Source organism: Muntiacus reevesi, chromosome 1 (assembly GCF_963930625.1).
Source record: "Muntiacus reevesi chromosome 1, mMunRee1.1, whole genome shotgun sequence".
In the NCBI taxonomy this organism is placed as follows: domain Eukaryota; kingdom Metazoa; phylum Chordata; class Mammalia; order Artiodactyla; family Cervidae; genus Muntiacus; species Muntiacus reevesi.
Window position 1 is genome coordinate 185,312,404 of NC_089249.1, and position 15,693 is coordinate 185,328,096.

The 15,693-nt window shown below is 53.0% G+C and overlaps 1 protein-coding gene across 1 annotated transcript in view; it reads left to right on the forward strand.

The window, feature by feature from the left end:
* The window catches only part of MED26 (mediator complex subunit 26), a 41,661-nt gene extending 26,163 nt beyond the window's left edge, over window positions 1–15,498 (forward strand). Inside the window, exons 2-3 of the mRNA XM_065917498.1 lie at window positions 10,754–10,828; window positions 11,510–15,498. Coding sequence (XP_065773570.1) covers window positions 10,754–10,828; window positions 11,510–13,162 — 1,728 coding nt within the window. The 3' untranslated portion in view covers window positions 13,163–15,498. The remainder of the gene's footprint in view (window positions 1–10,753; window positions 10,829–11,509) is intronic.
* Window positions 15,499–15,693: the final 195 nt, after the last annotated feature.

Here is a 15,693-nt window from a genome sequence, read left to right on the forward strand (position 1 = left end):
ACGCATATCTCTTTGGTGAAAGATTTGAATATCTGTTCACATCATTTGCCCATTCCCCCCCCCCTTGGGTTGTTTGTGTAATTATTGAATTGAAAGAGGTGTTTATGTATTCTAGAGACAAGTCCTTTCTTAGATACATGATTTGTGTATCTTTTTTCCCAATCTGTGGCTTACCTTTTCATTTTCATAACAGTGTCATCTTTTGAGGAGCAAATATTTTCAATTTTGACGAAATTCAGTTTGTTTTCTCTGTAGTTTGTGCTTTTTGTGTATTATTACTAAAGTCTTTGCGTTTTAAACACAAGGTTGCTAAGATTTTCCTCCTATGTTTTCTTTTGTAGAAAAGAAGAAGACATTCTGTAGTTTAACTCTTAGGTTTATGATCTATTTTGTGTTAATTTTTATGTATCTTGTGAGATAGAGGTCAAGAGTTTGATGTTTTCTTTCAGTGTTGTTTTTTGTCTGTGGCTACCCAGTTATTCCAGTATTGTTTGTTGAAAGATTATTCATTCACTACTGACTTGCCTTACCACCTTTGTTAAGAATCAGCTAGCTGCCCATGTGTGAGTTTTTAAAGGGCTATTCTGTTCCATTGATAATGTTCAGTTTGTCTTTGCACCAGTACCATTCTTCTAATATGGGCTTCCAATTGTCTTTTTTTTCCAAGTTTGTTACCTTTCTAGGAACTTTGTGTTTCCGTATAAATTTTAGAATCAAATTGTCAATCTCTCCCAAAGACCCTGCTGGAATTCCATTTGGAATTGCATTGAATCTATATATCAGTTTGGGGGCAGAGCTGACATCTTAACAATATCAACTCTTCCAAGCTGTTATCTTGATATATCTTTCCTTTGGGCTTCACTGGTGGCTCAGTGGTAAATAATCTGCCTGCTGATGCTGGAGACACATGTTGGATCCCTGGGTCAGGAAGATCCCCTGGAGTAGGAAATGGCAGCCCACCCCAATATTCTTGCTTTGGAAATCCCATGGACAGAAGAGCCTGGCAGGCTTCAGTCCATGGGGTCACAAGAGTCAGGCATGACTTAGCAACCAAACAACAGCCATCTTTCCATTAACTGATGCCCCTCTTAATGTCTCTCAGCCCTGTTTTGTACTTTTCAATGTTGAGGTCTTTTGTCAAATTTATCTGTAAGTTCTTCATACTTTTAATTGCTGTTGTAAATGGAATTGGCTTAAAATTTTTCAATTTCTGAATGTTTGTTGCTTGTGTATAGAAATATAATAGAATTTTACATGGAACTTATATGTTGCAACCTTGTTAAACTCAACTTATTTTGTAGAATTTGTAAGATTTTCCATGTAGACTGTTCTGTTATTTATGAATAAAGACAGCTTGACTTGTTTTTCAGTCTAGATGGATTTTTCTTCCTCCCTCCCTCCCTCTTTTTCTTTCTTCCTTTTCTTTCCCTTGCCTTAATTGTACTAGGTGGAATCTCCTGACAAAAATGAGTAGAAGTGGTAAGCACACATCCTTGTTTTTGTACCTGTTCCTAGGGGGAAAACATTCAGCTCTTCACCACCAAGTATGATGTTAGCTGTGGGTATTATTAGGCTGAGGAAGTTCTCTTCTGTTCCTAGCTTGATGAGAGTTTTCATCAGGAATGGATGTTCAATTTTGTCAATTTTTTTTTTCTACATCTGTTGAAATGATCATAAGGCTTTTCCTTTTTGGCTTCTTAATATGGCAGATTACATTGATTTTTGAATGTTAATCTGCCTTCCCCACTTTAATTTCTAGTCTTTGTTTGCTATCTTCATTCCTGGTGTAGGCTTGCAGGATTATCCTTATCTGATTCGTTCCACTGTCCTCCCTTGAACCAGCTGTCTCTTCCTGTCCTTGGCATCAATACGACTTGCTGGTGGCCCATTGCTTGGAGGCAGACATGGGCTAACTGCACGGGATTAGAAGGTTAGGTTAGTATTGAAACTGTGGCCAGGTGTATAACAGGCACCCTGGCTTCCTTGTTGGGAAAGTGGCATAACACCTCCCCTGGAGGTCTGTGATCTTAAGAGAAAACCTAAGTGGTAGGAGGCAGAGTTCCACCCACCCACCCAGGGTGCTAGCTGGTGATGCCCTGGCAGTGGTCGCTGCCTGCCCGCCTCTCTTCAGTAACTTAAGAGCTTGCTCCTTCCTGGGAACACTGACCTGCTCAATGCTCCTTCTGTAGAACCTTCAGATTGCCCTTGTTTTCCCCAGACTGGCCTCTGTCCAGAGTAAGAGCGGTGTGGACACCTTTCTCTGTGAGCTGTGAAGCATACCACATGCTGGGTATCTCAGAGGTAGCCTGGGCTCCTGGTCCAAGTTCTCAGACCTTGTTCTATGGGACCCTCAAAGGGTCTTTGCCCACCATATCGGGGGGCAAGGGGCTGGATTGCTAGTACCTCTCCAGCCTCTTCAACCCCAGTAGCTCTGGCATCTGTTTCTAGGATGGGATGGCTTCTCAGACCAGTTTTTCCTAAAAGTATAGCATATACACAGAAAAGTACATAAGTTCTAAGTTTATATCTCAGTGCATGTTTGTGAAGTGAACATACCCCAGTAACCCCCACCCAGGTCATGGAATACAGCTTCTCCCCAGAAGCCATTCTTCCCTCTCCTAGTGTCTCCCCACTCCTGACTTCCCTGACTTCTGTCACCAAGGACAAATTTTGCCAGCTTTTGAGCTTCCAGTCCAAAGCAGACGTATTCTTTTGTGTGTGGTTTTTTCATTCGACTTGTTTTGAGGTTTTATCTTCGATGTTATGTATAGCAGTACTGTCTTCATTTGACACTGAACAGCTAGATCATGACTTGGTAATCTGTTTAGTGTTGGTGGCCACGTGGATGGTTTTCAGATGGGACTGTTCTGAATAAATACAGCTGCCCTGACCATTCTCAGGTTTCTGTTGGCCCCTACCCCAAAGTAGGATTTGTTGGGTCCTGGTGTATGAATGTTCATCCTTACATGATGTTTGATACCATGCACAGACTTCCCTTCCTGTTCCACATGATGATGTCCTTGGTTTTCTCCACAGTGACTGTTGCAGGAATGCTCACTGAGAAAGTCCCCACACCCACTGCTGGTTTTCTGGCTCCACACAAAGCCCAGGGCAGCAGGTGGGGGAAAGGTGGCCTTGAACCTGATCCCTCTCAAGTGTAGTCCCATAACGGCTCCGTGGTGATCCCCTTTCTTGAGCGCTTACTGTGAGCCAGTCAGGCTAGGTCCCGGGTGTTCGTGTGTGTCTCCTGTTCCCCTCCCAGGAGCCTGTAGGACACTTCTGTCATCCTCCCACTTCGTGGCCGAGGGAATGACTGAGTGGGTAGGTGGGTGGGCCCAGAGCTCTCTGCTCACCGCCCATGTGCAGTGTTGGCTCCTGCTTTCTGCCCTGGAATGTGTGGTGCAGCCCATTAGGCCACGTCCTGCCTGATGGCTGTTGTGTCACGTAGGACAGGCGCACCCAACCCTCAGTTGCCTTTAGGGCCTGGTGAGTTTGCAGATCTCAGATTCCTGTTCTGTGGAAGCAGACGAGGGCTCCTCCATACCTAACCCTGTGACTTGCCAAGTGACGTATCCACTGTGGCACTGGCAGTTCCTCTTACTCTTCTCACCCACCCAGCTCAGAACAGACATGGTGACCCCATGTGGGTTACCCAGGAAGGTGAGGGCCAGCAGACCCTGCATGTCTGTCGCATGTCTGACTCACCTTCACTGCTTAGCACAGGCAGCCTGCTCATCAGCGCTGTGCTCACTTTTACCCATCAAGCTTTGTCAGCCTTAGGTTCGCGGGCTGGTTTGGGCTTGAGCCCCTCTGAGAAGGGGTATGGCCTTGGCTTTCTCCTCCGTAGTCCTTTGGATGTCCTGCAGGAGCCTGCTGGGTGTTGCCACCTTGGTGTTCCTGGCTGCTCAGTTCCGCCTCAGTTGCAGTGCCTCACCTGTTGCTTCTGTCCTTGCCTTCGGCTGTTTCTACCCATGCCTCACACTGGGCCACAACCAGCCCTTCCTCTTCTCTCCCTGGCCTGTGTTTGGTGCCTTGTTGAGGGACATTCTAGGCTCTCCCCTGTTCTCAGCCCCCATAGCAGCTCAGGTGAGCAGACTGGCAGACTCTTGACGCCACATGGGGCACTGTGCTGCCTTGAAGGGATCTTAGAAGCCACAGAATAGCCTGGCGGGCAGTGGACAGGGCGGCCTTGGCCTGACCACCCGTTGGCACAGTCTCCCTAGAGGGTGGTCAGCGTGCCATTCAGCATCCAGGTGATCTGTGAATTTACCAACATTCCGCACAGGCTTCCTGACTCCTGGAAGGAGGCCGGGCTCAGGTTAGTGGCTGGTCTTGCTTCAAGCCTTGGTTGGGCCGGCACTGAAAGCCAGGTCCGGCCCGGCTGCTTCTCTGCCCAGCCCAAGCACCAGGAGGTTTTCACTGGCAGCACGGGAGTGCTGTCACCTCACTGTTTCCCTCAGCATTCTCTTGGAGGTTGGCCCCATCACTTCCTAAAAAGCTGGCTCGTTCTCATTTTGGATTGCCAGTATTCTGGGTGTATGTGGGCCGAGCACTGTGTGTGCCCCTCCCACGGGCTTCGGACGTTTCGTCTTACACAGCTGATATTCTTACTGGCTGTTTCCACGAGAGCACGGCTGGGAGGGAGGAACCCACCTGGTGTACTGTATGTTGTCACAGGCACTGACAACCGGACCCTTCTTCGAGCATGGATGCAGATAGAAAACACTCTGCTTGGCTTTCTGACTTTGCAACTGCAAACTGTAGGAATGCACCAACTCCCAGATACAACACATTGAGAGCTCTTATGCTGTCTGAAAGGGCCAAATTATAACAGGAATTGTGCGTTGATCTGATTCAGAGGTCAGGAGACTTGAAGCTTGTGGTTTTGTTGGGAAGAGCTGCTGGGACAGATGAGAGAAGGGGACAGCTTGAGGGCCAGCACTGTGGAGAGAAGTGCTGGCTTCCCCCTCTTCCCCCCACTTTGTCTGCAAGCCTCTCTCACCTCCGCAAGCCTTTCACAGAGGTCCCCTGGTTGACTGCCGCTCATGGTAGCGGCCCTGGGCTTCCTCTTCCTGGGCTGCTCAGGAGGTGCTCAGGAGGTGCTGGCTGCCTGCGCCAAGTCGCAGCTGCAGTCGGCTGCTCTGGCCCCGGGCGCTCTGCGGGCTGTGAGCGCATAGCAGGCAGGGCCACGCAGGCGGCGGCCACCCTCCAGCGGCGGGCGCCCCGGGGAGCAGACAGGCCCGCTGATGAGGAAGTGCTTTTGCAAGCGGTGAACTTGGTGACTGCGGCTGAGACGCGGCCCCCGCCCCGGTGTCGTCCTTCCTCTCAGCAGCCGTGAATGAGAGCGACTTAGCTCCTGTGGGTGTGAGGTTCCCATGGGGTCCTGGCAGAGGAAGGCGCCTTTGAAAGCCAGGCAGGGCGCTGACAGGGCATGTGCCTGAGGGAGGTTCCCCTGGCGCCTGCCTGGCTGTGGCACAGAGCTAGGCAGAGCGGAGCCAGGAGGCTGCACCTTGCAGAGCTGAGGGGTAAACTCAAGGCTCATCGACTTTCCCTCACTTGTGGAGGTGCGGTGGGACACACGCTGCTCACCACCAGGCTCAGCTCTTTCACTGACTTGTAGAGGCAGTTTGAGTCACGTTTTGGGAACGTGTAAAGTTCATCAGAAGCAGGAAGACTTGGTGTGGCTGAAGAGTGAGGCTGTGACCAAATCACAGACACACACTCGCTGGCAAAGCCCCTTTCACCTGCGCGCACAGCCTCAGCAGACACGACTGACACCTGCCATGGGGCTGGCAGGGCATGGTGACTCAGCCTGGATGACCTTAGAATGCGCAGCACGTCGAGAAGCTCGAGGTTTGCGTGCTTCTGGGTGCCATCTGTGTCGTGTTTGGGTTTGGAAGGACAGCTTGCTTGCTGATGAACAGTTCCAAAGCCTTTTGAGCTAATTGGTTTTTGTAAATTCTAGTCTAGACTATTCTGCTTTAAAAAAACAAAACAAAAATGTGACTTCCACATGGCTGGTTTTAAAGTGAACTTGCTTTTACCACTGACCTGGTGGGCTTTAAGCCCCCTGAAGGAGTTGGTGTGGGCTGTGCTGCATAGACGCAGGGCCACAGTGTGGTCACAGGCTGGCTAGACAGGCGGGGTGGGTCCCACCTCTGTGTGTGCCATTTCCAGGGCCTGGAGGGGAGACTCCAGTGCCATTGTCATTTATTTACCAAGTGGTCTGCAGCTCAGGGCAAGCATTGGGGATGGGCTGAAGGCCCTACTGTTGGAGATCTCTCCATCTCTAGAGCACCCTAGGAGGAGACAGAGGCAGCCCAGAGACCATCCATTGGTGCTCTGGGCATGAAGCCAACCCTGTGTGGCTACAAGGAACTCTGTAACCTGTCCATTTTCCCACTGTGGCAGGTCGATGAGAGTATGTGGGTGGGGTGCTGTCACCAGCCTGGTGGTATCTGGGAGGCCCCCCAGTAAAGCACCAGCTGGGCTGTGTGTGATGGGCAGGCGCTGTACCAGGCTAGTGTAAAGCCAATCTCCTCCATCTTCCAGCTGCGTGGTGAGCACTGGACCTCTGTTAGCTTCCTGGTTATCTGTAAAGTGGAGTTTCAAGAAAGAGAAACTAGAGACTTTGGTGCCTGCAGGAAGCCGACAAGGAGTGGTCCTGTGAGAGTCAGGCTGAAAAGACTTACTGCCTTAGCTCACTACTGCCTTTGGGTCTCAGCAGTTCTTGAACTTGGGGACTACAGGGTTTCCCCTTGGCCACCAGGGCTGCACATGTCTAGCTGCACTGCCAAGAGACTGGGGATTTCGAGTGGAGTGGGAACCGTTGATGCGTGGAGGAAAGGGAGCAGTGAGCGGGGATAGACGCCAGAGAAGTCTCAGTTCCTTGTTTCACATCAGGGCTGGAAATCCCCCGCAGGGAGGTAATTGCTCAGGGCCTGAGGTTTACCTGCCTGTGCCCTGAATTACTGCTAGGAGGAGGCTGATGAGTGGTGGACCTGCCCCCTTGGGCTGGCCCCACCTCTGCACATGGATCCAGACGCAGAGCAGTGACCCAGCCGCAGAACAGCTCTCAGACGTGTGCTGAGGGGATAGTGACATCCTGCACTAGGTGGTCTGAACTCTCACCCCCACTGCTTCGGAGGGCTGCCGCCCGCCCTCGGTCCTGTCAGTCAGGTCCTGTCACTTGTGGGCATCCAGTGTCCCTTCCTCCTGCTTATTCACTGTGAGTCGAGCAGCAAATGTTGTGGGTTAGACACGCTGCAGTTATGACCTAGCACTTGATGAGTGGCTCTCCAGAGTGAGGCCTTGCTGCTTCCCCCATGTTCCTGGTCCTCTCCTGATGGGAGGTCTGCATAAGAACCCTGGGGTCTGGGTTGGTGGTAAGGAGGGTCCCCTCCTCGCTTGCCAGCATGTGCCCCGGGGCGTCCCTGAGGTGTAAATGGGGACATGTTTGAGAAGGGTTCTTTCTCTCCCCTCCCTGAGCCTGGCTGGCAGGAGCCCAGTTTAGGGGTCTGCTTCCCCTCTTTTCTGCCTGGGATGGATATTGTTTCACTTTCCTCTCTGACTGTGGATACCCAATTGTCCCTTGTGAATCATGAGTCTAAAATCTGCAAGCCCTTGGCACGATAGTGGAGTCAGTTCCACCCATGGTCACCAAGTGACTGTGTTCACCTGGGCCTCGTCCGGGGCTGCCTACCGACTTCCCACGGATTTCCGGCCCTGTCTCTGCTCCTCAGAGTGCCGCGCTGCTGCCTGGCCCAGCTCGCCTGCTCCTTGCCTTAGCAGGGGAGCCCTCCCTGCTCCTGCCACTGCCTCCTCGGTGCCTCCTTGAGGACATTTAGGGATCTGCGTGCACAGGGGCAGACACCATCACCTGGAAGGGTGTTTACTTGCAATAACGAGGCCAATCAAATAATGAAAATATGTGGACTGGGACAATGAACAATTTACAGGAGAAGTCGACATTAGTAGAAAGGGGAGGTGACACTTGGCTTCACTCATTATTAAGGAAATAAAGATTATTCTGTAGCTATTGAAGGAGTCCTAATGAAAAGATGAGGCTGCAAGTGTTCAGATGTCCCTCACATGTGAATTCTGCTCCTTTTGGGAAAGCTGTTTGGCAAGTAGTTTTGAGAGGTGGGTTTTTGTTTGCTAGTTTTGTTTTGGTTTCACTCGCTGGGAATGAATTGCAGGGGAGAGATCCAAAGGCCCTGCATGCGCCAGGCTCTTCCTGAGCAGGAGGCTGGCTGTGATTGACCTTTAGGCTGTCTGGCCAAAGCCCCCCCTTGGGGGCAGCGTCTGGGAGTGGCTCAGAGGCTTCCTCCCTGCACAACAATGGCATGCTGTCTCTTCTATGATTGTGGGTGAATATATTTTTGGACAGACAGGTGCCAGGAAGGACCTAAAAACAGGGTGGTCTGTTAGGGTAGTGGGTGAAGTTAATGGATGGCAGTTGTATAGTCAGCCTACTTTCCCCAGGTCTGTTCTTCCTGCTGGCATCCTGGCTCACGCCAAGGTCTCTGCTCTGGACCTCTCTTCCCTCCCCAGGGCTTTGATGCCATCTCACTGTCTCTGGAGGTGTTGGGGCTTCTGCGTCCGCCCTCCAAGGCCCAGCTTAGATACTGCTCTCACCACCGGCACCCCGGCCTGCCTTTTACCTGACACCTACCTCCCTCCCTGCCCCAGCGGTCCTGTACTAGGTTTTTACAGGCCCGGAGCCTGGCTAGAAGCCTCCCCTTGGCTATATCTGAGCCTTGGCATCTCTGCTGTGCATAGGGCCCTCTCGTTGAGGGTGGAGGCAAGGGTCACAGGCTGCTGGGCTATCACTATCTGCTGGATCTGAGGCTGGAGGCCCAAACTCGCACTGCATAGAGCCCAGGACTCCTGTCTGTTAGCTGTGGTGAGGGCAGAACTTGTTCTGCTTCCTGGTGCCAAGGGCCTGACTACCTCCAGAATGCCCAGATAATGCTCCCCACACAATGCTCAGAGCCCTTGCTAGCATGGCTGGAGCAGAGTGCAGCAGAGCCAGAAGGATGAGCCCTCAGGGTGGTCCTGAACTTGAGGAAGGCAGCAGACACAGTGCTTTCCACAGGGCCGAGAGCCTGAGCACCTCCTCAAAGCCAAAAGCCTCTTTGGATCCTCACCTGTGACAGTGGGGTCCACAGGCCTTATCCCAGCCCCACCCTGTGCAGCTTCCAGGAGGGTCTCTGGCTGTGTGAGGGTCTACAGCGCCAGCTTACTCCAACCCCGAGGGTTGCTCAGGTGTTCTGCCTCCCCCCTCCTATCTGGCAGCAGGACAGTGTCTGCCAAGGACAAGGACACTCTGTGCCACTGGGCTTACTCTGTGGGGACTGCTGGTTCAGGAGTGCTTAGGGACCCAGGGCTCTAAATATACCAGGGTGAGGTCACTGGGGTGGAGAGAGGCCATGTGGCAAGCCTAGGACCTTGTCAGGGCCAGAACCCCAGGGCTGGGACAGGGAGCGGCTGGCCTTGTTCCTGTGGGACCAGCCTCACTGCCTGGTTTGTCAGGGTATTTTCTTAGACATCACTGCCTTGGGACTCCAAAAAAATCTTTGTCTACCCCAAGGTTGCAAAGATAGTCTCCTGTTTATCCTAGAAGCCTTAAGAGTTTTTGCTTTCACATTTAGATCTGGGTTTCATATTAACTTTTGAGTATGCTGTGATGCTTAGTGTAATTGGAATCAACAGTGTGTATCTCCCGTGACTTTTCGTCCACCGTGGTTTGAAGTTCATCCTGTTGATGTACTGAAGCTGCAGTGTGCTCATTTCTAGAGCTCTTGAATTTCTTAGTGTGTTCCTTCAACTTTTGAACGACAGTGGTGTCGTTATAACATATGACCACATGACCCACTCTTTTACATCATATTTGTAAAATGGAATGGTAATAATAGTACCTTCCCCTTGAGGTTGTGATAATTCAATGGAGTAGTGCTGTATGGAAACAGACCTTGGTGGAACAGGGCCTGGCTCATAGCACGTGCCATCTGAGGTATAGATCTGCGTGGTCACGAGACACACGGTGCTTGATTTGACCAGACTCAGCCCAGTGCTCCCCAGAGTGGCCACACCCCGGAACCACTGGCGCTGTCAGGTGCCGTTTCCAGCAGTCTGATGCGTGTTCAGTGGAGCCACGTGTGGGTTCAGTCTGCCTCGCCTGATGACCGGGAGAGCTGAGCACTGCTGCACCGTCCCTATTTGTGCCTCCTGGCCCGCGTTCTCTGTAGGCATACAGACCTGTGGGGCCCCGCGGCACTGGTCTTATCCCACCTTGTGACTTCTGCTCTCCTTGTGATGTCTTTAGATGAACTCTGTAAAGATCCTGTTAATGCAACTAAATTGATTAGATTACTATGCACGGCTGTTTTAAATGTGGTTCATTTTATTCAATAAATCCTTCAACCTCCCGTCAGATGGCAGATTTGAGTGCATTTCCCACATCAAGAGTGAATCTTGTTTCATAAATGTGAATTTCAATTGTGTGGCAGCCACTTGGGCAGATGGGTGTGTCCGTAGACAGACTCATAGTCACCTGTTCACCATGCACTAGAGCAGGCAGATGGGAGGGTGCGCACTCAGTGCCATGTTGGCCCCTGGGAGCAGGTCGGAGGCGGCCGGAGGTGGGTCTCTGGTGATGCTGGCTCCACTGGCTCCTGGGAAAGGGAGAGTCCTGGAGCAGGCCGGCACAGGGAGAAGTGCCTGGGGTCTGACAGTGGCTCTTGTTTTACAGATCCGGAACATGGTGGCGGTGCAGGAAGTCATCTCCAGCCTGGAGAAATACCCCATTACCAAAGAGGCACTGGAGGTGAGTGTCCCAGTCTGAGCCCTGGGGCGGCAGTGAGGGTGGGGCCTGGGCTGCCCCAGCCCTGGGCTTTCTCGACTTCTTGGAGCCTCAGAGACTTTGCTCACTGGCCCAGCGAGGTCTTAAAGGGAGGAGTGAGGGGGCATGCCCTTCTGGCCTGCACTGTACTAGCCCACAGCACATGCTTCCCACGGGCACTGCAGGAAATACGAGAGGCTTTAGTTCAGAGTCAGGCCCCTCTCTCTGCAGGGGGCCCTGCACACTCCGCAGCGCGCAGCAGAGGCTCCAGTGAGTGATACTGGCTTAAGGTCCCGCATGTTGTTGCCTTTGCCACAATGTACTCTCACCTAGAAATCTCCCCTAGCAAAGTGTCCTTGCAGTGGCCTTGAGTGATCCGCAGCCTTCAGGAGTTGGGAGCCCGTGAGATGATTCTGAGAATGCCCTGTCTGTCCCATGGACTATAAGATCTGAGGACTTGGGTCTGAGAATTTAAATGTCATGAGGGACCCAACAACTTCATAGGTTTTGTGTCTGGGAGACTGGTGGTTTAGGGGGCCTGTGGGGTCATTTCAAAGATACGGAGCCCTTCCCCCAGCTCCATGGGAAGCTCCATTTCTGTCCCAGCTCCCTTTTCATGCGGTGTCCCTGTCCTAAAAGCATGTCATTGTGTCTCTCTGGCTGTAGGAAACCCGCCTTGGGAAGCTCATCAACGACGTCCGCAAGAAGACGAAGAACGAGGAGCTCGCCAAGCGGGCTAAGAAGCTGCTGCGGAGCTGGCAGAAGCTCATCGAGCCCGTGCACCAGAATGAGGCTGCGCTGCGGGGGCTGGCGGCTGCCACCGGCTCGGCCAACGGCGGTGCCCATAACTGCCGGCCAGAGGCAGGGGCGGCGGGCCCGCCCAAAAGCGTCCACGACCTGAAGTACCGCAATGACATGCCGAGGCTGTGCGGGCAGCGGCTGGACAGGTTGGGCAGCCGCAAGCGCCGGGGAGACCAGCGTGACCTCGGTCACCCGGGGCCACCTCCCAAGGTCTCCAAGGCGAGCCACGACTCCCTGGTACCCAACTCATCCCCCCTCCCCACCAATGGGATCAGCGGGAGCCCCGAGAGCTTCCCCAGCCCCCTGGACAGCAGTGGGCATGTGGGCCCTGAGGGCAACCGCCTGGAGCACGGCGAGAACGACAAGCACAGCGGCAAGATCCCCGTCAATGCCGTGAGGCCGCACACCAGCTCCCCGGGCCTGGGCAAGCCCCCTGGGCCCTGCTTGCAGACGAAGGCTGTGGTGCTGCAGCAGTTGGACAGGGTGGACGAGACTCCAGGGCCCCCCCACCCCAAGGGGCCACCTCGCTGCTCTCTCGGTTCCCGGAACTCACGGCACGAGGGCTCCTTTGCCCGGCAGCGGAGCCCATACACGTACAAGGGCTCCCTGCCCAGCCCATCACCTCGGCCCCAGTCGCTGGATGCCACCCAGGTGCCATCACCGCTTCCGTTGGCCCAGCCGTCCACGCCCCCCGTGCGGCGACTCGAGCTGCTGCCCAGCGCAGAGAGCCCTGTGCGCTGGCTAGAGCAGCCAGAGGGCCACCAGCGGCTCGCAGGGTCAGGCTGCAAGGCGGGGCTGCCGCCCGCCGAGCCCCTCCTGCCCCGGGCAGGCTTCTCCCCAGACTCCTCCAAGGCGGACAGCGATGCTGCCTCCTCCGGTGGGTCGGACAGCAAAAAGAAGAAGAGGTACCGGCCTCGTGACTACACGGTTAACTTGGACGGGCAGGTGGCTGAGGCCGGTGTCAAGCCTGTCCGGTTAAAAGAGCGGAAGCTCACTTTTGACCCCATGACGAGACAGATCAAACCTCTGACCCAGAAAGAGCCAGTGCGGGCCGATAGCCCCGTGCACACGGAGCAGCCCAGGACAGAGCTGGACAAGCCCGAGGCCAAGGCCAGCCTCCAGAGCCCTTTTGAGCAGACGAACTGGAAGGAACTGTCGCGCAATGAGATCATCCAGTCCTACCTGAGCCGGCAGAGCAGCCTGCTCTCGTCGTCAGGCGCACAGACCCCGGGCGCTCACCACTTCATGTCTGAGTACCTGAAACAGGAGGAGAGCACTCGGCGCGGGGCCCGGAAGCCGCACGTGCTGGTGCCTCATGGCCCGCCCACGGACTTCCCCGGGCTGAGCCGCGAGGTCACCCAGGACGATCTGGACAGAATCCAGGCCCACCAGTGGCCAGGGGTGAACGGGTGTCAGGACACACAGGGTAACTGGTATGACTGGACGCAGTGCATATCGCTCGACCCGCACGGCGACGACGGGCGGTTGAACATTCTGCCTTATGTCTGCTTGGACTGACCGGCCCCTCGGGCTCTAAGTGCATTCCCACCTTGCAGTCAGCCATGGAGGACGGGCGCCAGGGCCCGCCGCCTCCAGTGGTTGGGAATCCGGGGGTCCGGCCCGGGGCGGGAGGGAGGGGGCGAGAGTCTCTAGGTCTCTCTGCACTCATCCCTCTAAATTCTCCTTTTGTGAAATGCTGCTACCAGTTTACTAACAAAATTGCAAAGGAAGGACCGCGTGGAAGGAAGGCCAGCAAAGTGAGTTCAGAACTCTATAGCAAACCAGCTATAAAAAGCGTTAGTCTCCCACCCCAGAAGAGGTGTGGGTGCTTCCCAGCCCTGGTGAGCTGGGACCTCAGTTGCAGGCAGGCACAGAAAACCTGTGGGAGAGGTTACCTTTAACACAGCGACAGAAGCACGCATCTCATCTCTTTGCATTTTCTGTTTTTTAACATGGCCCTAAGTGTTTGAGGCAGTGGGCAACACTGCGGCCTCGGTTTGCACCCCACCTGGCCAGCTTTCCCATCATGGTGCCTCAGCTGTAGTGAGCTGCTGGCATCAGGCAGGCCAGCTGGCTAACCAGTTCGACCCATGCTCCCTGGGTGTCCACACATTTGTATCTGGTTTCAGTTACAGCCCACTTTTTAAAGAAATGCTGCAAAAATTTGTTTTCTAAAGTTTATTTTGCCCCCTCTTCCATCTGACCACCAGACAAATAACTTGCCTTTTGTTCTTCCCTCTTCAGTTTCCCCTTCCCACACATATCTAGAAAAGTTCACCTTTCTAGAGTTCCCTTCCCCTCAAAACACAAAAGTAACCGCGGGTGCTACTGGTGTGTAAGCTGTACTGTTGGGCGAGAAGAGACCTGTCTGTATGCTGGAAACACTCATAACCATTCCTTTAGATTCGTTTGCCTTATGGTTATTTGTCATAAACGCGATTTGCAAAAACAAGGAGCCTTAGTGAATGTACAGTACCTAGACTTCTGTGTTCTCAGGACGCAGAAGGGAGCAACTTTGCTATTTGGTCCAGTAAGTGGACACCTTGTGATATAAATGTGGAAATAAAAAAAAAAAAAAAAACATTTGCACAAACCAGTCTGAGAATTGTTTTTTAATTTGGTCCTTTATAGCCTCATTCATCCTTTCTGGATTCTGGATTAGCCAAGACAACCTGGACCCCATGTCCAAGGTTCAGGCCCCATCGCTAGCCAGGCTGTGGGGAGGTGGGCAGGGCAAAGTAACCAAGTCCAGCCTATTAGCCTTCTGCATGGAGACTGACCTCCACCTTGCCTTTCATTCATTCAGGGCCACAGTGCCTCTCCCACCTCCAGAGTCACCTGCTAACTCTGGGTGACAGAGTCAGAGAGGCCACATCTGTCTCCATTCCAGACCTCACTTTCCCTAGAGAGAACTTTACCCTCCCAAGCAGGCTCTACAACCCAGGTCTCAAGTGACCTTGTCTTACCCCCTGAAATATTTGTAGTTCTTCCTTGACTATAAAGTGATGATCTTTTAATTCTTCTCCCTCGTCTCTGAAACCATAAGCTTTGGCTTCCTGTTTTTTTCACTCTGGAATAGGTCATCTTGACCATATTTACTTGATTTCACAGGTGAGGAAGCAACTCCCTCTTTAGAGGAGCAGCCCCACCAGGCAAATCAGGAGGTCCAGAAACATGCAATCAGTGCAGAGCTACAGTTTCAGAGCCTTGGGGAATTCTGACATAGTCCTGGTGCAGGGCATACCCTCTCTGAGAAGTGGGTGAAGTAGCTTGGAGGGGCAGTCTAAGGTTAAACTCTGCCCCTGCCATCTACCACCTGTATGGACCTGGACTAATCACTTTCCTCCTATACACCTGTCCCCATTTGGGAGATATAAGTGATACCCCAAAGCTGTGAGGATTAAATTGTCCAAATTTAGCGGGTGGGGTGGGGTGGTGAGAGCTTGTCATCAGGACCATGTGTGCTGTGGAATAACTAGTTTCCTTAGTCCACTGTGCTTGTTTTCTTACCTCTAATGTGGCCAGCTGACATGTGGGTGAGACCAGCTGAGACCAACAAAGGGTCAGAGGCACAGCTGGAAGCTATTAAGGTGCAGGTTGGCACCCCATGAGCATCTCCTTTTCTCAGACCTGGGCTGTGAGGGAGGTCACTGCTCCTTCACCCCCTGCAGGCACCACCTCTCCTGTGTCTGAGTATCTAGTAAGCCCTAGGGTACAGATACTGCCTGACTTTGGGAACACAAGGTTAGGCTGTGACTTCCCACCAACATTTTGCGGATCAAGTTGGGTTGCCACTTTTAATTTGCCAAGTAAAGATACAGTAGAAAAAAAATTTTAACACTCCCTATCACCCCCAAAGTTGGAAGTACATGATATTTCAAAGTCCTGCAGTGTAAGATCATCTTGCTGAAAACACCGCTTTGTTTTCCTCCGTTGCGGCTTTGGGCTGCTTTATCCCAACCGGTCCTTGAGCATCGGCAGTAGGGGCCAGCACCACGCCCCTCCCTCCTGCAGATCCCTAGAGACAGGTGCCCGAGGAGGCTGCCATT